This window comes from Lithobates pipiens, unplaced genomic scaffold (genome assembly GCF_037356315.1).
Source record: "Lithobates pipiens isolate NorthernLeopardFrog02 unplaced genomic scaffold, aLitPip1_a1.2 Scaffold_3, whole genome shotgun sequence".
NCBI classification, from domain to species: domain Eukaryota; kingdom Metazoa; phylum Chordata; class Amphibia; order Anura; family Ranidae; genus Lithobates; species Lithobates pipiens.
This window is the reverse complement of record NW_027507790.1, coordinates 190198052-190223424: the sequence shown is the minus strand read 5'-3', so window position 1 is coordinate 190223424 and position 25373 is coordinate 190198052. Positions and strand designations below refer to the sequence as shown.

The window sequence follows — 25373 nt, the reverse complement described above, 5'->3', positions numbered from 1 at the left end:
CTAATAATTATTAATATTTATATTTGTAAATCATTTTCCAAGATGGTGGTTACAATGCAGTTTGATGTCTCGGCATAGGGTGTAGCCTCCCCCTGCTGACGGAAGTGGAGCCCGGCCTGTCAATATGGCTGTCGCTGCAGCTACCGCTGTGAATAGGCACGGCTCTGCGGGAAGGATGGAGGGGATGAGCAGGCACAGCCGGACGGGTCCGGGGGGAGCGGTGAAGGTGAGAGGGGTGACCCCCTCGGGGGGGGTTGTGTGATCCGGGCGGTGCGATGTGTTGTTAGCAATCCTCCTGTGTATATCGGGGCCTGAGCTCCGCCCACATCCTATCCACTCAACTTTTATTACTGTAAAACCATACAAGTGCCTGCTGTGCATCTACACCGAGCACAGAGCTGGGGAGCGGGCAGGACTGGCTGAGACTTTTAGTCCCCAGATGGTGCATGTCATGGCTGGCAGCTCTGCCATCTTCACTGTGTGATGAACGATCTGATTGTACTATCTCCATTAGATCTACCAATAAGTCTGTAGTGTAACAGTCTGATTGGTTTACAGTGCCCTGAAAAAGTATTCATACCCCTTGCATTTTTCCACATTTTGTCATGTTACCAAAAACTTAAATGTATTTTATTGGGATTTTATGTGATAGATCAACAATAATTGTGAAGTGGAAGGAAAATTTTATAAATGATTTTTTTTACAAATAAATATGGGAAAAGTGCATTTGTATTCAGCCCCCTTTACTCCAATACCCCTAACTAAAATCTAAGGGAACCAGTTACCTTCAGAAGTCACCTAATTAGTAAATACAGTCCACCTGTGTGTAATGTAATCCCAGTATAAATATAGCTGTTCTGTGCAGCCCTCAGAGGTTTGTTAGAACACCTTAGTGAGCAAACAGCATCATGAAGACCAAAGAACACACCAGACAGGTTAGGGATAAAGTTGTGACGTTTAAAGCAGGGTTAGGGTATAAATAAACATCCCAAATTTTGAACATCTCACAGAGCACTGTTCAATCCATCATCTGAAAATGGAAAGAGTATGGCACAACTGCAAACCTACCAAGACATGGCCGTCCACCTAAACTGACAGGCCGGGCAAGGAGAGTATTAATCAGGGCAGCAGCCAAAAGGCCCATGGTCACTTTGGAGGAGCTGCAGAGACCCACAGGTGCGAGAATCTGTCCACAGGACAATTATTAGGACTCATTCACACGAGGCGGATCCGCTTGCATGGAGTCCACCAGCTCAGCGGAAGATCTCTCCGTTGATCTCCGCTGAGGCGGCGGATGACAGGTCCCTCTCTGCTCACTGAGTGGGGAGGGGCTTGTTGAGCGCCGCTGGATTCTATGGAGATACCCATGTCTGTTTTCATCAGATCTCACCCGATCCGTCAGCGACGGATCCGGACGTAGGGCCATCCGTCTGCTTTTGGCGGGTCCAGCATGAAGCACCCATCCAGGTCCGCCGTCAAAACTGACAGGCGGACCTGAATGGTCCGACAGTGTAAAAGGGGCCTTAGTCATCCACTCATCTGCTCTTTATGGAAGAGTGGAAACAAGAAAGCCGCTGTTGAAAGAAAGCCAAAGGAACTCTTGTTTGCGAGAAGCCATGTGGGGGACACAGCAAACATGTGGAAGAAGATGCTCTGGTCAGATGAGACCCAAATTGAACTTTTTGGCCTAAAAGCAAAAAGCAATGTGTGGTGGAAAACTAACACTGCACATCACCCTGAACACACCATCCACACCGTGAAACATGGTGGTGGCCGCATCATGTTGTGGGGATGATTTTCTCAGCAGGGGTAGGGAAGCTGGTCAGATGGATGGAGCCAAATACAGGACAATTTTAGAAGGAAACCTGTTTAGAGTCTTTAAAAGACTTGAGACTGGGGCTAAGTTCCAGCAGGACAACCACCCTAAACTTACAGCCAGAGCTACAATGGAATGGTTTAGATCAAAGCATATTCATGTGTTAGAATGGCCCAGTCAAATCCCAGACCTAAATCCAATTGAAAATCTGTGGCAAGATGTGAAAATTACTGTGTACAGACCCTCTCCATCCAATCTGACGGAGCTTGAGATATTTTGCAAAAAAGAATGGGCAAAAATGTCACTCTCTAGATGTGCAAAGCTGGTAGAGACATAACCAAAAAGACTCGCAGCTGTAATTGCAGTGAAAATCGTTCTACAAAGTATTGACTCGGGTGGCTGAATACAAATGCAAGCCACACTTTTCACATATTTATTTGCAAAACCATTTATCATTTTCCTTCCACTTAAAATAAAATAAAAATAAAATCCCAATAAAATACATTTATATTTTTGGTTGTAACATGACAAAATGTGGAAAAATTCAAGGAGTAGGAATACTTTTTTTTCAAGGTACTGTAGATCCTCATTGCATTGATTTGCTACATCTAACATGGATTGTATGGGGAGCCCTAAAGCCGTATTCAACCCAAAATCAAAGATGTAATAAATTGCAGCTTACCAATTGTTAGATGTGGTGGCTGCATTAGTTCTTTTATTTTTTTTTCGCCTTTTCCCCTCTGTTTTCACCTGGTGATCTGGGCAGTAACATCTCCTGTATTAAGAGTGCCTCCACTCTGGATGAAGGAGCACAGGGGGCAACCCAGGTGCCGCCTATCATGGGGGCTTCCTATAGCGTAAAAGAGAGAGAGAGAGAGGAGAACCGCCGCCTGATTGATTAAAGTGCCGGGAACATCACTGCTTTCATTTCAGTAGCTGTGTGTTCCCTGCCGTGCGTTGTCGCATACAAGAAGCGATCTAGCCCCTGTCCATTGTAATGTGAACCCCGGCCTAACACACATACTGTGCATTGTTCTAGAAGGAGCATGTACATTTTTCATCTGTTACGATGCGTTGGCAGCCCATTCATGATAATGCGTGCAATAAAGCCTAGTAGAATTTTTAGTTAAAAATGTATCGTTTTAAGAATGATTTGATTTTCTTTCTATTGATTAAAGGGGTCAAATTGTTTATTTTCAACCGCGGTGATGAGACAATTCAGAGGAGCAGGATGGGGGAAAAAATTTTCTTGAAGAACTTTTAACACTGTTTGTGTTTTTTGATTTGGTAAAATCAACTCATTCCAAATTCTCATATTACAAGTCCTTTCAAATGGCATTCCTCAAGTCATAGAATGTACTGAGAATTTTCTGAGTATTTGTTCATGCGAATATTCAGTCAAAAATCTAATAGTGTGTAGCCAGCTTTAAGTGACTCTATGGGTTGGAGAGTGTGTGTGTGTGTGTGTGTGTGTGTGTGTGTGTGTGTATGTGTATGTATGTGTGTGTGTATATGTATATATATATATATATATATCTATATCTCTTTCTCTCTCTACCTGATTTTGCCACCCCTGGTCGCAAAAATGTGAATGAGCACTAACACTGCTATTCCTATTGTCTAGAATGCCTGTGGTATTCAGCCCCCCCCGGGTATCTTTCATCTCTTCAAGATAAAAGATGGGAGGAACTACAATACCGCCTTGCCTCTGATTAATGCTTTTTTTTTTTTTTTTTCCGGTGTATATTTAGGTTCTGGAATGTGGTGTCTGTGAAGATGTGTTCACACTACAAGGGGACAAAGTTCCACGCTTGTTACTGTGCGGCCATACGGTCTGCCATGACTGCCTGACACGCCTGCCACTGCATGGAAGAGCCATACGTTGCCCCTTTGACCGGCAGGTCACCGAGCTAGGTAAGGTTTATCTCTGTATATAATGGTAACGTAATTTATCATAGAATTCTAGCCCAAACCAGTTTACTTTTTGGATAAGCTGTGAAGGGTTAGAACCTCTGTTAGGCTTTTAACACTACATTGGTCTTCAGTCACTGGGACAGGAGGTGTATTGAATCCCCACAAAAGGGGTGCAAGCATCAGACAGAGGGTCTTATCCTACCAGTCTACTAAAGTCAGTTTTTTGCTGTGCATGTTCCTGTTGGAGAGGTTGCCCCCTCACTTGCTGTATTGGTGACCCCTGTTATCAGGATAGGAAGAATAAAAATCCTTTTGCAGTCAAATTTGAGAAAACCACACTGCGGTGTGTTTGTGTAGTGTGTTTGTTTTTTGGCCATACTGTGTGAATGAGCATACATAAACCCCCAAAAAAACAGATGTAGCCCTCCTCCCTCCTCCCTCCTCCCTCCTCCTCTCCTTCCTCCTCCCTCCTCCCTCTTCCCTCTTCCCTCTTCCCTCTTCCCTCTTCCCTCTTCCCTCTTCCCTCTTCCCTCTTCCCTCTTCCCTCTTCCCTCTTCCCTCCTCCCTCCTCCCTCCTCCCTCCTCCCTCCTCCCTCCTCCCTCCTCCCTCCTCCCTCCTCCCTCTTCCCTCTTCTTCCTTCTTCTTCATCATGGGACTGTGATAGTACAGCGGCTATTCTTTACACTCTGTGGGAACTGACTAACTGCCCCTGAGATCACCAGTGACACTAATACAGTGATTAGGGATGCACTGAAATTTCGGCCGCCGAAACATATCGGCTGAAAATGCCCTTTTCGGCAATTTGCCAAAAGAGAAAAACTGCCGATAATGGAGCTGAAAATGGTGCCGCCCATCATGGGGGTGTCCTATAGCGCAGGAGAGCCGCCTCCGCCGCCTGTTTGATCACATGGCCGTGAACATCACAGCTTTTATTTCAATAGCTGTGTGTTCCCGGCCGCGCGCCCTCACATACAGCCCCTCCCCCTTGTCTGGGGAGCTTTGATGGACAGATCACCCGTCCCAGGATTGGACGGGTGATCTGTCTATCAAAGTACCTGGACAAGGGGGAGGGGCTGTATGCAACGGTGCGCGGCCATGTCCCCAGTCTCTGACCATCTCCTGTATAAAAATATTTTTTTGACAATATGTTTCGGTATCGTTTTCGGCCTAGTGTATTTTTCATTTTCGGTATCTGTTTCAGCTCCAAAAAAACCCATTTGGTGCACCCCTAATTAGTGATAGTATACACTGTAACTGTATTAATAACACTGGCTGGAAAGGGGGTTAAAGAGGTTGTAAACCTCTGAAAAACACAAACAAACCCTGCAAGACAAAGGCATAATGAGCTAGTACACTGAAGAAATTACACTTTACATTGTAGCAAAGTAGTGAGTGTACAGCTTGTATAACAGTGTAAATTTGCTGTCCCCTCAAAACAACTCAACACACAACAATTGATGTCTAAACTGCTTGCAAAAAAAGTGAGCACATCCCTGAAGTGAAAATGTCCAATATGGGCCCAATTAGCCATTTTCCCTCCCCAGTGTCATGTGACTAGTTAGTGTTACAAGGTGTGAATGGGGAGCAGTTGTGTTAAATTTGGTGTTATCACTCACTTTTTCATACTGGTCACTGGAAATTCAACATGGCACCTCACGGTAAATTCTCCTCTGAGGATCTGAAAAAAAGAATTGTTGCTCAACATAAAGATGGCCTAGGCCATAAGAAGATTGCCAAGACCCTGAAACTGAGCTGCAGCATGGTGCCAAGACCATACAGCAGTTTAACAAGACAGGTTCCACTCAGAACAGGTCTCGCCATGGTCGACCAAAGAAAGGGTATTGGGGGGGGGGGGGGGGGCCTGTCAGTGCTCAGACCATACGCCGCACACTGCATCAAACTGGTCTGCATGGCTGTCCTTCCGGAAGGAAGCCTCTTCTACAGATGATGCACAAAGCCCACAAACAGTTTGCTGAAGACAAGCAGATTAAGGATATGGATTACTGGAGCCATGTCCTGTGGTCTGATGATGCCAAGATAAACTTATCTGGTTCAGATGGTGTCAAGCATGTGTGGTGGCAACCAGGTGAGGAGTTCAAAGACAAGTGTGTCTTGCCTAAAGTCAAACATGGTGGTGGGAGTGTTCTGGTCTGGGGCTGCATGAGTGCTGCCAGCACTGGGGAGCTACAGTTCATTGAGGGAACCATGAATGCCAGCGTGAACTGTGACATACCGAAGCAGAGCATGATTCCCCCCCCCCCCCCCCTTCGGAGACTGGGCTGCAGGGCAGTATTCCAACATAATGACCCCAAACACACCTCCAAGATGACCACTGCCTTACTAAAGAAGCTGAGGGTAAAGGTGATGGCATGGCCAAGCATGACTCCAGACCTAAATCGTATTGAGCATCTGTGGGGCATCCTCAAACGCAAAGTGGAGGAGTGCAAGGTCTCCAACATCCACCAGCTCTGTGATGTCATCATGGAGGAGTGGAAGAGGGCTCCAGTGGCAACCTGTGAAGCTCTGGTGAACTCCATGCCCAAGAGGGTTAAGGCAGTGCTGGAAAATAATGGTGGCCACACAAAATATTGACACTTTGGGCCCAATTTAAACATTTTCACTTAGGGGTGTACTCACTTTTGTTGCCAGCGGTTTAGACATTAATGGATGTGTGTTGAGTTATTTTGAGGGGACAGCAAATTTACACTGTTATACAAGCTGTACACTCACTACTTTACATTGTAGCAAAGTGTCATTTCTTTAGTGTTGTCACATGAAAAGATATCATAAAATGTTTACAAAAACGTGAGGGGTGTACTCACTTTTGTGAAGGAAAAAATAAATAAAATAAAATATATACTCTATCCTAAACTGACTGGTTTGTGTTACTATTCTGAGGTTTTTAAACTGGCTTTATTTAAGGGGAATACATTTTGTTGTCTTTAATGTAATTTAAACCTCATTTTATCATAAACAGGAGACTCTGGAGTATGGGGTCTAAAGAAAAATTTTGCTTTATTGGAGCTTCTTGAGCGGCTACAGAATGGGGCCAGTGGGCAGTGCAGTTCTTCAGAGGAGTCTATAGGAGGATCTGGAGAGGTACATTCCTGTCAAATGTGTTTTTTATTTTTTATTTTTTTTTATGCCTTTTTTTTCTTCTTGCAAAAAGATTTGATTATTATTGTTATTATTAACACGTTTTATACTATGGAAATACAATATACAAGCAAAAGGGGAAATGACAGTACTGGGACTGCATAATCCAAATCACTATACATGGTCTGGATACACCAGGGCCTGCTAAAGGGAATGTAAAGATGGATCTAGTGTCCAGGAACTCCGTATTTTGTCAGTTTTTATGGTTTACCTTCAAAGTTCATTTATAAAAGGGGAAATTCACATTTGTCAGGCTTTACTATTTTTATAGACCATATTCGTTTTTTGGTAAATGTGGTAGCAAGATAGTTCATTGCACCTAACCTTTACTGACCATCTAGATCAGGGGTATCCAAATTTTCTACACAAAGGGCCAGTTTACTGTCCAATAGAATGTATTGGCCAGTGGGAGTAACTATGCTTCAGGCTTGGAAGTCGGGGGGGGGGGGGGGGGGGCAGTCAAAAAAAATGACCTAATGTCTGAGGTTAGGTGGTGTCAGTGGGAGGAATAGTGCTCCATCATTGGCACCAGTGGGAGGAAAGGTACCCCATCATTGGCATCAGCGGGAGAAATTACGTCTTTCTGTTGGTGTCAATTAGACTAATAGTGCCTAGGATCAGTGGGAGTAATAGAGCCCCAAGGGCCTGATAAAGGCATACAGAGGGCCACAGTTTTGAGATCCTTGTTCTAGATGGCCTGAGTAGAGGCTAATTTGAATAGAAAAGTATTAACAGATGATTTTCCATAGTCATACAAGAGGCAGACAAACTAAAGTGGCGTAATGATTTTGCTACAGATAGTTGTGTGGAATAAATCCTGTTCAGTAAGAGATGTAGTATTGAGCTGGTTTGGTATGTTTGTGTATCCTGCACGGACAAGCCATGTGGTAAGGAGAGAGGCCATTACAGTTGTTGGTTTGTCATTTTGTTGTTCGTTTTCAAATATTACCAAACTAAAATTTGTGACATTTTTGTTACAGTGAGCAAATCCAGGTGATTGACTCTTCTTAAAGTGGAATTTTTGACAATGATTTGTTTCCGAAAATGGTTACCCTCATGGCATGCCCTGAATAATGGTCACAGTTGCTTGTGCTCTCAACTGAATGGTCAAGCTATTAGATGGCTGGTGTCATAACTGATCACCTGTGCAGCACTATGGCAACTGCAGAAGAAACCAAGGCTAAGTTGGCAGCTTCTATGGCTCTAAAGGACAAAAGAGTTTGGTTCCACTTTAACAAATCTGTCAATAAAGGACCTTGCCAGGGTTAAAGCATTACATAGTTACATGGTTAGTAAAGTTGAATAAAGACAGCAGTTCAACCTGAGTGAGTGTGGGTGCGTGTCTACAATTATCCCTATTTATTTAACCCCCCCTGGCGGTATTCCCGAGTCTGGCTCGGGGTGGAATTTTTATACCAAAAGCGGTAACCCCGAGCCAGACTCGGGATCGCATCGCTGGACCCACGAGGAAGCTTACTTACCTCCCCCCCCCCGGATCCAGCGATGTCCACCAATTTTGGACAGAAGCCAATTAACCTACCTGCATGTCTTTGGAGTGTGGGAGGAAACCAGAGTACCTGTAGGAAACTAACGCAGGCACAGGGAGAACATGCAAACTCCAGGCAGGTAGTGTCGTGGTTGGGATTCGAACCAGTCACCCTTTTTACTTTTAGATGAGAGTGCTACCCACTACATTGATCTAACCAAAAGTGATATTCCAGTTATAGATAGAACCCCGTAGGCTATGTCAGCCCCAGATAAGTCTTCCAATCTCCTTGTTCTAATTCCCGCACTGGGAGCTTTGGATACTCCGTTCCACCTTTTTTGTGTGCTCCAGTTCATTAGTTGTGTTCTCCATAACCATAATGGGCACAGCATGTGTGCATACCATACATAGAAACTCAGGGGCGGAGATCCCCCTGATTAGTATCTGAGAGATTTAAAGTGGTTGTAAACAGTCACATATACCGAGTGAAGTGACTGGCTTCAGGTGATACACTGAAATGAAACAAATCCTTAAACCGGTACAACTTGTGTAGATCTGCAGTCTTCTATTCTCTACATCCGTTCAAAGTCCATAATTCATACAGCTTAACTGAGGTGCCAGAAAAAAAGGGGGTGAAGAGCTGAAGTTGCACTCTGCAGGGCTCAGTGGCTCAAACGGCTCACAGGAACAGAGCTGAGACTGTCAATCAGTTAGAGGTCCCTCCCCTCTCCTTTTTTTTTTTTTTTTCCCCTCTTGGTGTCAGGAAAACCTGCAAGAAATGATTTGTGCGGATAGCTGAGGAAGGAAGCAGCAAACAGAAATGACACTTGGTGCTCCTAATTGGGACAAGTACACACTAGTGAGCAGGCGTCACTAAATAGTGTCCCGCAGTCCGAGAGACAGCTCTGCCCAGACCAAGAGGTGGGCTGTGATGTAAATGGGGGAGGGGCTGCGATGCAAAGTGGTATGTGATGTAAAAAGAGGGACTGCAATATACAGGTGGAGACTGATGTAAAGGGGGACTGTAATGTAAAGAGGAGCAATGTGATGTAAAAGGGGAATGTGATATAAAGAGACGCTACTATGATGTAAATGGGGGATGTTGATGTGAAGGGGAAGACTGATGACGTTGATGTTAAGAGGGGACTGCAATGTAAAAGGGGGTTTGTGATGTGAAGGAACCGATTCACAGAACAAATATGAGCTTCGGACGTCAGTTGGAAGAAAATTTTACTGAATGCATCTTTTTGTGAATTTGAATTAATTTCCCCTGCTATAGAGGGATATGCTTTGTTCATGTTTGACATTGGAGGTTTGCAACCACTTTAGAAATAACTGGGCGGTTTAACTGTCTAGCATCTTTTAAAAACTAAAATCTGTTTTTTTGTTTTTTACATTTTTTTTTTTTTTTTTTTTAATTTATTTATTTATTTTCAAATTTTGTACCCATCATGCATGTTTATTAAACGCATAGTTCAGAGAGCAGACATTATTAGGCCCAGATTTATCAAACATTCTATCATCTTGTTTATTTTGCAGAGTATAGTCCGCTGTGATGAAGATGAAGCCCATGTGGCGTCGGTATACTGCACTGTATGCGCCACTCACCTGTGTGCAGACTGTGCCCTGCACACCCATTCTACAAAGACCCTGGCCAAACACCGGCGTGTCCCTTTAGCTGACAAACCGTATGAGAAAACGCTCTGCTCCCAACACCAAGTCCATGCCATTGAGTTTGTGTGCTTAGATAATGGCTGCCAGACCAGCCCCCTCATGTGCTGTGTGTGCAAAGAGTATGGAAAACACCAAGGACATAAGGTAATATTATTACTTCTTCCACGGAGAATACACACTGGGGGGAGAGTTACTAAAACTAGAGAGTGCAAAGTCTGGTGCAGCTCTGCATAGAAACCAATTTGCTTTCAGGTTTTGCTGCCAAAGTTTAATTGAACAACTGTAGTTAGAAGCTGATTGGCTACCATACAGAACTGCACAAGATTTTGCACTCTCCAGTTTTAATAAATCAACACCAGTGTGTAAGCTGAAAGGCAAACTTCCAGCCAATGTAAAAAGTGTACATTTTTATGTAAAATTGCCAAGCCAAGTCTCAGTATCGGCTACCTGCAAGAGGAGGGGTAAAGATGATCATAGACCTTTATAATTGGGATGTATATCTTGATAATGTTGTATTTATAAATGGGGGAGGGGTGGGGGGAGTCAGGCTAATCGTGAACAAGGTTAGTTGAGATCAGTACGCCTTAACCACTTGCCTACTGGGCACATTTTACCCCCCCCCCCCTGCCTTCCTGCCCAGGCCAATTTTCAGCCTTCAGCTCTGTCACGCTTTAAATAACAATAGTCATGCAACAATGTAATGAAATTAAATTCTTATTTTTTTATTGTCACACAAATAGAGCTTTCTTTTGGTTGTATTTAATCACTATTTGGTTTATTTGATAAACAAAGACCGAAAACTTTTGGGAAAAAAAAAAACAGTGGGCACTGATGAGGAGGCATTGATGGGCACTGATGAGGAAGAATTGGTAAGAGGCACTGATTGGCAGCACTCAACAAGTACAAGCCAGCAACCCGACAGCTTTTCCATAAAAAACTTTATTGTAGCATCATCCAAAATGCAGACACGCGTTTTGGCCTAAGCCTTCATCATGGCATTAAAAACAGATTAAAAATTATATTATATCTGTTTTTAATGCTATGATGAAGGCTTAGGCCAAAACGCGTCTGCATTTTGGATGATGCTACTGTTATGATGCTACAATAAAGTTTTTTTCTATGGAAAAGCTGTCGAGTTGCTGGCTTGTGCTTGTTTAGGATTCACTGTGAACTCAACTAGCCAGAGCACCGATTGCTCTGCACACTAATTGCATTATACAGCTGTAGAGCTTGGTTGCGTTTTCTCTTGATTTGTCAGCACTATTGGGATTGCACTGATTATCAGTGTACATGTTCCTTTTAGAAAAGCCGGTTATTGGCTCTCTCTTCTCTCATGCTGTTAGCTTGCATGATTTCCCCCACTGGTAATCCATGTATAGTATGGGGTGACTCGCAGCTTTTCTAGTAGAAGGGCCCCTCACCTTGGGATCTATTTTATCTCCCAGCCTTTTTTCATTCACATCAGCCTTTACGCACATGGCTAAGTACCATGAGATCTTACCACGAGGGGGGGGGGGGGGGGGGGCGTGCCATGGCCACGATCACGGGACCCCATCATGACGTCGTCCCAGAGCTAGCTGGCCGCACTGTAACCATCATTCAGCTATAGCGTGGTCAGCAAGTGGTTAGTCGCAGCATGTTGAAAAAAGTGCCCCTGCTCTGCTTTGGTGTCACTTGGGTCCAGAGAGTGTAAAGTGGCACTCAGTCACGCTCCAAAGTTGCACTAACAATTGTGTGACTTTGCGTTTGCGCAAGAGTGAATGGAGCCTTAAAGGAGTGTTGTTTGTTTGTTTTTTTCCCCCTCTGAAGCTGGAACGCACTGGAACTGCAAGCACTGGTGTGAACTATGCCATTGAAAACCATATAACCTACTTTCCATGTGTGTTTTGATGCAGAAAAAAACCCTACGCTGGGCTGCATGTGGTGTGAACTGGCCCTAAGTGTTAGAGCTCCTATTAGGGGAAAGGGTAAAGCAGGCCATACATAATGCGATTTTTCTTTCCTTCAATCACAGGTTGAAAGAAAATCACTTAATTTCCTCCATCAGCACAGTCAGTGTAGATGGGAGAATCCCTTCCTCTGCGCTATTCTGACAGCAGGAGGTTTCCCAGCCATCAGAATAGAGTGATCACTATCAGTGATAGCCAGTGGCGGTAAGTGTACAAAAAAAAAAAAAAAAAAAACGGACAGGCTGGTTGCACTGAAGTCAACCGATACATGGACTTCAGTACAATCGGCCTGCCCATAGATGGACCGAAATTCATGTGGTTCCTGCTGAACCAGCCCAGTTTCAATCAGTTTATGGCCAGCTTTAGTGTTTTCCTGACTTACGTTTGAGCGATTGTGTGTTTTTCTACTGTCGGGTTTCTGCCTGAGCACTGTTTATCTGTTTTAGAACCTCGCTGAACATAACTTCTCTTTAATTCCCTATAGCACGCTGTTCTGGAGTCAGAAGCCAGCCAGATTCGTGCCTCCATCCTGGATATGGCACATTGCATAAGGAGCTTCACTGAAGAGATCTCGGAGTATTCCCGCAAGCTGACGGGCATTGTTCAGCAGATTGAAGGGGGAGAGCACATTGTGGAAGATGCCATTGGCATGGCACACACTGAACATGTAAATCTGAACCGTGTTTTTAAAAATGAATGCTACAGTCTATTTTTAAAACATTCATTGACTAAATGTCCAAAGCATTTGTACAAAGCTGGTCGTCATTTTTCTTTTATTTTTCCTAATTGAGTTATTCCCATATCCGCTTCATCTAGTGCCCTAAATGCGATCTGTTTTATAATTGCGTTATTTCAGAAAACGATACCACATTATGTCCACTGGATGGAGCTGATGATACAGGAATTGATCTATTAGAAAAAAAAAGGCTGCATTTTCTTCAATATTTCTGACATTCAATGCAAAGGGATGTGGCGGGTTCGTTTTTAAAGCTGATCTCCACCTTTTATTGTTCATTTAGTTTGTTTAGGCCAAGCTGGCACAAACTAATGATTTTTATACCCTAACAGGTGCGCCTACTCGGCACTTTATATAAACTGTATGTAGCCTGAACCACATGCAGTATACAGCTCTGTGTTCTAAGAATGGGATGGGAACTTCCCTTCCCACTCCCAGAACAAAGTTGAGCCAGGCAGCTTGGGATATTTTACCTCACTTCATGTCCCTTGACACCAGGGTTAGAAATGGAGGGGTGGATGTTGGTGGAGATGGCAGTAAAAAAAATTTGTGCATTCTAGCACTTGTCCGCCATACAAAGAAATGTTTTTTTGTATCTATGTACATAATGGAGTGGTTTCCCCAGTGAGAGGAGATCATTCCAGTAAGGTTAACTACTTTGTACAGTGATCAGTGCTATAAAAATGCACTGATTACTGTGTAGGGAAGGGGTTAAACACTAGGGCAGTGATGGCGAACCTTGGCACCCCAGATGTTTTGGAACTACATTTCCCATGATTCTTAACTACACTGCAGAGTGCAGGAGCATCATGGGAAATGTAGTTCCAAAACATCTGGGGTGCAAGGTTCGCCATCACTGTACTAGGGGCCGATCAAGGGGTTAACTGTTCCCTCAGCATGTTATAACTGTAGGAGTGTGGGCTCACTAGGGGGATGGTCACTGCTCCTGATCACTGGGACCAGTGGATTCCTGTCATGTTGCTAGGCAGAGCGGGGAAATGCCTTGTTTACATAGGAATCTCCCCATTCTGCTTCCCCCGTGCCGCAATCACGGGCCAGCAGCAGACGTAGAGTCCGCAAGACCCAGGGGGGCACGCTCCTGCGGCGCAGGAGTTTGAGTCGGCTCCCTCCTCTCCTCACAGCCTGTTTACAAGTGATCGCTGCGTCGTTGAACAGAGTGATCACGTGGTAAAGGGCCGCTGTCATTGGTCCTTTACCCTGATTTGTGATACGCCTGGTCTGGGAGACCCGTTTGGTCATGGACATTGCCAGGTGCCTGCCCGATTCTGGGAGAACGTTATAGTACGCCCTTCCAGAGTTATCTACCCACGCTGTAGCGCTGGTTGGCAAGCCTGAAAATGAATCTCACCCTGCCCACCAGAGCTTAGTCATAGGGTTACCCTATGACTAAGCTCTGGTGGGTGGGGTGAGATTCATCAGGGCATGTGGTGTGGTGGAGACATGTAGACTGGGGCTTCTCCTTATTTGTTGATGTGGGCTGGTCAGGAGTAGCAGCAATCCTTTCCTTTTTACATTCATTTACTTATGTAAGCTCTCAACCAGTCTTTAGTGGATTGTAAACCCCCCCCTACACACACACACACACACACACACACACACACACACACACACACACACACACACACACACACACACACACACACACACACACACACACACACTTTTTTTTATTTATTTTTTTTATCATAAGTGACTGGATCCATTTGCTCAGCCCCATCTTCTGATATATACTTTTTTATTTTTGGCTACATATTAATGGGGGACGTGGCCTGGTCAGTCAAGGTTGAGGTTGGCATTCATACACCCAGTATAGGCACAAGACGGATGTGCGGCTTCGGGGAGTCCTTTCTTTACTCGCTACATATTGGTAACTTGTTGGTAATAAAAGCAGCCTGTGCGATGAATTCCTGGTCCTAGTACTCTCATTCTCTGATCATTGGACTGTACATGTTTGAGTCAATTATTTATTTTTTCCTTCTGTCATGGCCTAGGTTCCAGGGACAGCAGAAAATGCCCGCTCTTGTGTTCGAGCCTATTTTTCTGATTTACATGAAACGCTGTGCCGTCAGGAGGAAATGGCGCTAAGTGTTGTGGATGCGCATGTGAGAGAGCAGCTCATCTGGCTGAGGCAGCAACAAGAAAACATGACCATCCTATTGTCTGAGGTGTCCACTGCTTGTCTGCATTGTGAGAAGGCTCTACAGCAGGTAAACGGTGTCTGTCTGATACTTGTCAATGAAACTACTTAATGCCAGGATGGATTCTTTCACCGCTTGCTGACCGGCGTACATATAAAAATGTCCTGTCAGCAAGTGGTTATTAAAAGACCATGGCTGCAGCTCGTTAACCCCCTTGTGATGGCAATAAGCAATAAAGTAAAAAAATAAATAATTAAAAGCATTCCCGTCCGCTCACGCAGACACGCAAATGTATTGGCTCGTGTAGGTCCACATGTGAGGTATCGTTGCAAATGTTGTAGCGAGGGCAATAATTCTAGAGCCATAATTTGTGATTCGCTCTAAACCCAACTAAATCTTAAATCGGGTACTGAAGGGGGATCTCAGAGGAAGCACTGGGCATCAGAGTTGGTGAAGAGGGATCTGAGAGGATGCAGTGGGGATTGGGGTTGGTGAAGGGGGATCTGAGAGGATGCAGTGGGGATCTGAGAGGAAGCAGTGGGGATTGGGGTTGGTGAAGGGGGATCTGAGAGGATGCTGTGGGGATCTGAGAGGAAGCAGTGGGGATCGGGGTTGGTGAAGGGGGATCTGAGAGGATGCAGTGGTATCAGTGATGGTAACAGAATTGTGCATCTGGATACTTTAAGAAATATTTGATCTAGTTCCCTGGGATAAAACATTGTACGTTGGTAATGCATATTGCTATAACCATGCAAAGTGCTAAAATCGTTTTCTGGAATATCATACATGTGTCATCAAACAATATAATTTTTTATTTTTTTTTATACTCAAATAATTCTGTTTGGCATGCCTAGGTTACTAGAAAACCTATAGAGGGAAATAAAGGTGATGCTTTTTCGTTTTATTATAAATTTGAATACATACCTGGAAAAATTCCCCCAATTTAGCACCACGCTGAACACCAGGAACCCTTTTTATTTCTTTCTGCGTGTAAATGGACTGTGTTCTCTCACATAGGATGACTGCAGAGTGGTTCTGGCCAAGCAAGAGATCACCCGACTATTAGAGACTCTTCAGAAACAACAGCAGCAGTTTACTGAGCTGGCAGATCACATCCAGCTGGATGCTAGTATTCCTGTTACATTCACAAAGGTAACTATGACAGTTGTACTTCTGTCAGACAGCCCAGACAAGCGATTCTCCTAAATAATGTACATTATGCAGCATTTCAGCTTCCAGCTCTATATTGGATGCTCCAGGTTCTAAGACTCATTTGGAAGTATAAAGGTATGTACCAACACCTTAGGACCTGTTCTTGAAAGCTGACCTTAACTGTATATGAGCACCGCAAACGGAAAAATGCTATTTCATTTTTTTTATATTCAAAAGCAAATCGCCCATCCCGTCATGTCTTCATCTCTTTGAAAAAAGCCCCTTCGCATTTCTGGCCATGGCCATCTTGAGTAAGGGCAGATGATTCCTGTAGCATTTACTTCCTGGAATCCATCTACCCTTAGTTAAAGCATGCAGGCAGGAGGGTATGCCTAGTTGAGAAAGCCCCCTCCTTCCTTCTGGATGTGGGGGGTGGATGTCAGGTCGGGGAGACCTCTTAACACTCATGGAATGTTTGATATACTTTTGGCCTAGGCCAGAAACCAGGAAGCAACTGATGAAATGTTAAAGATTAAAACAAGTAAATATAATACACTTCACCTTCCTATTTAGTGGGAGTAAACTCCCTTAGTTCATTTTTACCTATAGGTAAGCCTCATTTATAGGGTTACCTATAGGTACCATAAATATCTCCTAAACGTGCACTGTTTAGGAAATATTCACTTGCGAAGCCGCCAGTGATGTCACCGGAGCATGCGCTCTGAAGGAAGGGCATACCCATTTTGTTCCTTCAGGGTCCTGTGCCATGAAAAGCAGCTTCCAGGCGCATGCGCAGGAGTGAAGTCATCATGGCTTGTCCAATCAAAGGACTGGAACCTGCTAAACCCAGAAGGAAGAGCGGGTGAAGATGGAAGCCCTTCCAGGTGTGAGGGCTTCGCTTTAAGGTAAGTTTCACATAATGCTGTGCCCCCCACTCCAGTTAATTAGCTAGCCTTAGTATCAGGCAATCAAAATGTGGCATGATGGCCATGAAGACAATCTGCCTACTTTTAGTTGGTATGCCAGAAGCCAACAACTATAACATTACTTGTCTGTGTTCTGGGTGTACAGATTCAATGTAGGTGAACTGTATTTGCATTCTAGCAATAAAAATGCCGAAACTGTGCAGACGCAGCAACAAAGAGGACCCTGCCAGATTGCACTGGCATACAGGGTGGGAAACTGGACTTTGTTATACCTGGGAAAGTGTTACTGAAAGTCCCCAATATGGCTGTTGGTGGCCATGTGCCACCCCTGGGAACCTTGGCACTCTAGGTCACAGCCTATGCTGGTAATACTTAAGCTCACCTGTAACTGCCCCCCAGAGCAAGCCCTTCACACTTGCCACACGTTGGGCTTTGTGATGTCTTTGTTTTTAATGTCAGATGTATTTATTTTTATGCACGGAGACTCTAATATGTATTGCATTTGCTTTTTTGTTTTGTTTTAGGATAATAGAGTTCACATTGGTCCAAAAATGGAAATTCGAGTTGTGACTCTAGGCCTGGATGGAGCAGGAAAAACAACCATTTTATTTAAGTTAAAGCAAGATGAATTTATGCAACCAATTCCAACCATTGGTGAGTGTTGTTGAAACAGCTCGTCCAAAAAACAATATTTTATTGTCAGGGAGGTGTATTGAGCCACTTGCAGGTTTATCTGACAGATTCTGGTAGTTATTTCTGAGATCTCAGGCACATTTGCATCCTGCAGACGTCACAAGGGGGTCTCAGTTTCCCTGCTGTAAATCTAAGAATGTGTTTAAAGTGGAGTTCCACCCAAAAAATGGAACTTCCACTTTTTGACATCCTCCTCCCCTCTGGTGTCACATTTGGCACCTTTCAGGGGGGAGCAGATACCTGTCTAATACAGGTATGTGCTCCCACTTGCTGGCATAGCTTACCACGGTGACCTAAGCCACTTCCGGCCCCTACTCTGTCCCCCCCGTATTCTGGGAGACACACAGGTCCCAGAACACAGCAGGGACCAGAGGACGTGCGCAGTAGGGAACCAGGAAGTAGGGAACCAGGAAGTGGTGATTCCCTTACCAAGGATGGTGGCAGCCGCTGCCGAGAGCCGACAGACAGATCGGTTTTGGCTGCCAACATCCTGGGCTCCCTGGACAGGCAAGTGTCCATATATTAAAAGTCAGCAGCTGCAGTATTTGTAGCTGCTGATTTTTTTTTTTTTTTTTTTCCGGAGAACCTCCACTTTAACAATGCAGAGAACTTCACTACATAATTGCTGCTTGGTGACCCTTAAACAGCTTATAGGTAATTTAGTGGTAGCCTATGCATGTGGGACTTATTGATAAGCTCTTGTAGCTGGTCAGCATTAAACTATTACATGTGGTCAGATTAATGAAAGCTGCAATATGTTACTGTACATCTTTGCTCTGCACCCTGGTCATATTGGATCCCATAAATCTGCATATCTAAAGGAAGACCTGTGTATATTGCCACGTGGAAGCCAGTTTGATCTTTCGATTATTATTATTATTATTATTATTATTATTATTATTTTTTTTTTTTTTTTTTTCTGTCCAACTGGTGACTTTTCAGTGGTGGTTCAATTCAAATTGATTTATGTGAGGCATATCAAGAGATCCTATGTCAGAGCTTCTAATAAATAAGGCCAAATGAGTTTTACAGTTGCTCTGATAGAAATGTTTGTCTCTTCAGAACCGCTATGTCTTAAGTTTAACTTTTTTTTTTTTTTTTTTTTTTTTTTTATTATTCTGAAGGTTTTAATGTTGAAACAGTTGAATATAAAAACTTGAAATTTACAATTTGGGATGTTGGTGGCAAACACAAGCTGAGACCTCTATGGAAACATTATTATCTTAATACTCAAGGTAAGTGTAGAAGCATTAGTAGAAAATGATCTGCAACTCCATACATGCTCTTAAAAATCTTTAGATTTTATTAGTTCTCCATAAAAGACACACTGATTTTTTTTTTTTTTTTTATTTGGTTTGATCTTTTGTTGTGAACAATGCTGAAAAGCATAAACATCTGCTGTACGATCTTTGTGACTTTTATGGAGAACTAAAAATCTCAAGATTTTTAAGAGCATATATGGAGTTGTCCTCTTCTATAACGGTGTATGCAGCTTTACGACTGCTTATCCTGCACCCGACAGCTCTAGAGGATTTCTTCACCTTATTGGGTTGTAACCCCTCATCTTATATATGTCAAAAATGCTGCTTTCTTTATCATACATCACGGGACACAGAGCAGTTATTCATGACTATCTGGGTTATACGCTACCTCTAGGTGATTGGACACTGGCAACTAGCAAGAAGGTTCCTCCCATATAACCCCTCCCCCTCCCATACGGGAGTAACCTCAGTTTTGTAGCAAGCAATGAAGAGTCCCAGGAAAGAGGGGAGGGATCTCTGTGTCCCGTGATTTATTCAAAGAAAAGGATTTTACAGGTAAGCTGTATTTAAGAATCAGTTTTTTTTATACATAACGGGACACAGAGCAGTTATTCACGACTATCTGGGATGTCCTAAAGCAATGCACCTGAGGGGGGAGATACACAGCTTAGACAAGCCCCAACTGTCCTTTGGCCCTATAAGGCTGCCTGCAACACGCTATGTCCAAAGATTGTCTCTTCTCGAGACCTGACATCCACCTGATGATAAAATCTGGTGAATGTGTGAACTGAAGACCAAGCGGCTGCCCTGCAGACCTGAGCCAAAGACACCTGTCGATGCACTGACCCCTCTAGTGGAATGTGCTTTCAGGTCTCTCAGTGGAATCCTATGCCTCAACTCGTATGCCTGAACGATAGTTTGTCAAATCCACCTTGAGATAGTTGAAGTCGTAGCTGCTTGTCCTTTCTTGGGACTCTCAGGCAGAAAAAAGAGAGAGTCAGTTTTCCTGAAAGGGGCTGATGCCCTTAAGTAGATTTTAATAGCCCTTACTACATCCAGCGAGATATCCTGCTTCAAATGAAAATTGGAAACTACTTTTGGCAAAAACTCCTGACGAGGGCGCAAGACTGTCCTGTCCTGGTGCAGAATCAAGTTAGGCTCTCTGCATGAAAGGGCGGTTAGCTCTGACACTCTTCTGGCCGAAGTTATGGCCACCAAGAAGACTAATTTCCTGGTAAATAGGACTAAAGGAATCTGCTTAATAGGCTCAAAGGGAAGATACTGAAGGGCTGACAGTACCAAATTCAAGTCCTAGGGGCATAAGGGGGCCTAATCGGTGGTCTTAGCTGCGTCACTCCCTTAACAAAGGTACGCACCCACGAATGGGCTGCAATCGGTCTTTGGAAGAAAACTGATAAGGCCGAAATCTGACCTTTAATTGTGCCCAAGGCCAATCTTAAGCGTACACCTGCCCGAAGGAAAGCAAGGATCTTTCCAATAGTATACTTACGAGGGTTCTAACCTTTCCCTTCGCACCAGGAAATGTGTGATTTCCAAACCCTGTAGTAAATGGCCCTGGAAACCCCGTTTCCTAGCATTTATCAAAGTGGACAAGGCGGCACCTCTAACCCCATGGTCCTCTAACACCCTGGCTTCAATAGCCAGGCCGTCAAATTCAGCGACCGTAAAGCAGGAGGGAATATTGGTCCTTGGGACAATAGATCCGGGTGTAACGGAAGGAGCAACGGGTCCCCTACTGCCAATTTCACAATTTCCGTGTACCAGGACCTCCTGGGCCAGGCTGGGGCAACCAGGATCACTGGTCTTAGTTCCTCTTGTATCCTGTACAGTAGATGCAGCAGGATTTGGATTGGAGGAAAGGCATACAGCAGGGAATACTGGTGCCAAGGATTCACCAATGCGTCTGACCCGACTGCAAGAGGATCGTTGGTTCTGGACACAAATCTGTCCAGTCTGGCATTGAACCTGGATGCTAGAAGATCCGCATCCGGGGTCCCCCAATACTGACAAATCTGGAGAAACACCTTGGGATGAAGGGACCATTCCCCTGGCAACAACTTTTGGCGACATAAATAGTCTGCCTTCCAGTTGTCTATCCCTGGTATGAATACCGCCGACAGAAACGGCACATGCCTTTCTGGCCATCTTAATGTGTGATTCACCTCTTTCTGAGCCGCTACGCTCCTGGTGCCCCCTCGGTGGTCTGTGTCCCATGATGTATTCAAAGAAAAGGATTTTACAGGTAAGCTGTATTTAAAAAATCTATTTTTTTTTTTTTTTTAAAGGGGCTCGAGTTCCTTTTTTTTTTTTTTTTTCTGCCTCTAAATGCCTCTCCACATTGGCATATGTGTACATGCACATTATAGGTGTTTAGAGGCAGAAAAAAAAACAGTACTTGCACATTCAGGAGAGGAGCGTTTCAGCAGGAAAACATCCAAAGTGCCTAAATGCTAGGCACATATACACATCTCAATTGCCAGAACTTGTAAAATTCATGTGAAAAATTTATGTAAAAGAAAATGCCAGTTTTCAGGAACAAATCTAAAGAATAAATTTGGCTAGTCAATTAAATTTGCTTCATGCTTGTTCCAGGTCAATGAATCAGAAGTATAGAGGCCATACATTGGCAGGTAATGGGAATTATTAAGAGGTTAGCAATATTAGCCATGACAGCAGTGCTTTAAAGGAATAATGCTGAGTAAAATATGACTTGCCATTGCTGACCTCTCCCCTTGAAAATACTAGTCTGCTGATGCACTCACTACGATGCGCTGACATGTCTCTGACAATGAGCATGTATGCAGAGCAGGAGTTGAAACATCTCTAGCGACATGCGTCTTCCACTGAAGTTTGTTCCAGCCGAACGACTGGCATTCTTAGAAGAAAGCTTACATATGTCCCTAGGCACAGTTTTCTTTAGTTGTCTTCTGTTAAGTGTTTCTGGCAATTTTTCTTTTTTTATTGCTGAAACTTATTAAAACCGTTTTGCACAAATAATACTCTGTATAGCATCACTAATATTCCAGCTATATCACTCGGTCATACCAGGGATGGGTTGTTGGGTTCTTGGCTTTCATTGGTGGAGGCAGCAGCATTCTAATCTGGTTTTCATTTCCTCTAGCTGTAGTATTTGTAATAGACAGCAGCCACCGTGACCGTATCACCGAGGCCCATAGTGAACTTGCAAAGCTTCTTACAGAGAAGGAACTGCGTGACGCACTGCTATTAATATTTGCCAATAAACAGGTAATGTATTTCCATTTATAAAGTATGTTTGTTTATTTATATTTTCTAATTCTGTTCCATTTCTTATACTTTATGTACTATTATTTCAACACTTTTACTGTTGAGTGTCAGCATTAAAGTGAACCTTTTTTTGCCAGACATTATCTATTGTGGTACTCCCGATTTTGTTTAATTTTGGTACTGGGGGATGAATTCATGGCAAAAGATTGACATCAACCATGTCCCTATACACTTTGTGTATAGGGACATGGCTGATACCAGAATGCGCAAAAACAAGGCATTCATTTTTACAGTAGAGGACGTGCCTGTTTTTTAGGGACCTAACTGATCAGTAGTTTGGAAACCCCATTCATGCTGGCGGGATGCCCCATCCTGGCTTTGACTTTTCTGCCAAATCACGGCTGATTGGTCAAAATCCCTTTTTTATAAGTGAATTCGGCACTGCTGCATTGGATCCATTGGGGTATACAAAAGAACGTGAAGAAAATGGCTGTAGTTAAATTTTAGTTGAGATGGTCTGCTGGAAATCTAACAGCTTATCTCTCATATTGGTTTTATGTCAGTACGCATAGGGCACTTTAGTTAAAGTGCTGGACCGCAGAATCCTTGTGTAAAAATCTTTTTGATGTGCATGGCCTTCAAGAGACACTGTCTCTTTAGGGTAGACTTTTGATACTATTATCAAAGATGTTACTGGTGTCTAGAGCACCTATTTTCCTCAGTGGAAGAAACCTACTGCAACATCTTTCCCCTCACTGACTCTTATGCCACGTACACATGACCGGACTTTCCGACAGCAAAGGTCCGACGGAACAAATCCATTGGACAATTCGATCATGTGTGGGCTCCATCGGACCTTTGCTGTCCAAAAATCTGACGGACTTTAGAAATAGAACATGGTTCAAATTTTTACGCCGGACCCAGTTCCTATGGAGAAATCCGCTCGTCTGTATGGTAGTCTGATGGAGAAAACCGATGCTAGGGCTACTGGCTATGAACTTCCTTATTCTAGTCTGGTCGTATGTCATCCCATTCGAATACGCCAGACTTTGGTGATTGTGTGTGGCCAAGTCCGTTCATTTGGAAAGTCCGTCGGGAAGACCATCGGACCTGGTCTGCCGGAAAGTCCGGTCATGTGTACGCGGCATTAAAGAAACCTCCTTCATTTTGTCTCTGCATTTCATTGTTGAGGTTCTCCAAGCCTGGTTCCCAATCCACCCGCAAGGCCTGGAACTTGGCCTGCCAGATCCTCAGAAAAACCTTTGTCTACACTTTCCAGAGTGGAGGGACGTTTGTTAACCTTTGAGGAGGTTTGGACAACTGGAATCCCTGACGCTTGGGTGCAGGAAGTGGTATCCCGGGGGTTTACAAATGCCATACTGGTAAATCCCACAATTGGGATAAAATGTCGCGGAAGGGAGTTTAACAAGACTCGTGGCCACTCATTAAAATTAGAAGAAAAGAAGTTTAACCTTAAACTACGTAGAGGGTTCTGTACTGTATGAGCGGCAAGGATGTGGAATTCCCTTCCACAGGTGGTGGTCTCAGCGGAGAGCATTGAATAGTTTCAAGAAACTATATTAGATAAGTACCTGAAAGACCACAACATACAGGGATATAGCTAAGGTAATACTGACATATATCACACACACATAGGTTGGATTTGATGTACTTGTGTCTTTTTTAGACCTCAGCTACTATGTGTAAGCTGAAGTTTCACTCCCTTGCCCATCCTTATCACACAGATTAGCAGATCTCCCATCAAGCCCTTGGGTATTATGGACCAAAACATGATTTCCCTAGTTACTGTGGTAGTTTCAAGGATCTTACCTCAACCTGTTAGCCATTCCCATACCCAAAGGAGCATCTCGTCCCATCTTGGATCTCAAAGCTCTGATTATCGCAATTCAAAACCAGAAATTCCGCATGAAAGATCTGTTATCGTTTCTCTTCAGTTGGCTTTTGTGGACATCGAGGAATGTGTACCTACATGGCCCCATCTTTTCAGCATATCTATATTTTGTATGTTTTGCTGCGGTGCTGCCCTTCAGCCTTTAGCTGCACCTGGGATATTCAAGGTGCTGGCTCAAGTATTAGCCCTGTTGCATTCTAATGGCATCCCCACTGTGGGGGGATGCTTAAGAGTACCTCCTGTTGAGGAAGTAAATTCTCTGGGGCCTTGGGGGTCAAATCATCCTGATTATAGCTGGTACAGGCATACCCCACTTTTAAGTACACAATAGGGTTTATTTACTAAAGCTGGAAAGTGCAAAATCAGGCTCACTTTACTTAACTTTTTGAGTCTTCTCAAGTGTAGCTCATTTTGTCAATGAATTTAGCAATTTGTTTGCTAAGTGCAGCACAGACCGTTTTACCTTTCAAACACATTTTCTATGTGGCCTTCCCTACCACATGTACAGATAATTAATGAATAGGGTGTATTTTATTACCTGCTAATGTAAATGACTTTGCTTTTTTCTTTTTACAGGATGTTGCAGGTGCCCTATCCGTGGAAGAAATGACAGAGCTACTGAGCCTTCACAAACTGTGTTGTGGTCGCAGCTGGTATATCCAGGGCTGCGATGCCCGCAGTGGTATGGGGCTATATGATGGCCTTGACTGGCTCTCTAGGCAGCTGGTAGCAGCTGGTGTGCTGGATGTTGCCTAAAAACAAGCGTTTGTGGTCAAATTGTCTGACTTTCTAAATGTATCTGTTACATAGAGATTGTTGGGTCATTTCAGTGGCTAATGTCACATGGCAAATTTGTGTGGCCTGATATTTTAGCCTATGGAGCCTGGTGAATATACACTGTGGGCATAGGAGGCAAGCTAAGGGAGAAGGCCTTTGTCACCGTAGTACATGTTATAAATGCTGCAGGCAGCTTTTGTTGGGTGTGTCAGTGCTCATGTGACCTGAACCAGTAAAACCACTTCTTTTTATGTGTGGGCAAATAGAATATACAAGCTTTCAGCTCCTGTAGTTTAAAATATTCAGGTGAGCAAATGCACTGTATGACATTGGCCTAAGTCATCATTGTATCTACTGTTAATAAGTTAAGGGAACCAGTCACAACTGTGCTTATGCAAGAATCTGCATGTGCAGCTTTAAATTAGTGTTGTGTAGTCTTTGTATATATTATGCTCCCCTGCGTAGGTTTACCTTCTCTGGGGGGTATCCGGGG

The 25373-nt window shown here is 43.8% G+C and overlaps 1 protein-coding gene across 1 annotated transcript; it reads left to right on the top strand.

The window, feature by feature from the left end:
• Positions 1 to 84: 84 nt before the first annotated feature.
• Positions 85 to 25373, top strand: TRIM23 (tripartite motif containing 23). The gene is made up of 11 exons (XM_077462637.1): positions 85 to 226; positions 3568 to 3730; positions 6709 to 6830; positions 9913 to 10191; positions 12481 to 12663; positions 14745 to 14960; positions 15909 to 16043; positions 17494 to 17623; positions 18787 to 18897; positions 22067 to 22191; positions 24680 to 25373. Exons 1-11 carry the CDS (start codon positions 125 to 127, stop codon positions 24857 to 24859), a joined length of 1746 nt encoding a protein of 581 aa, XP_077318763.1. The 5' UTR covers positions 85 to 124; the 3' UTR covers positions 24860 to 25373.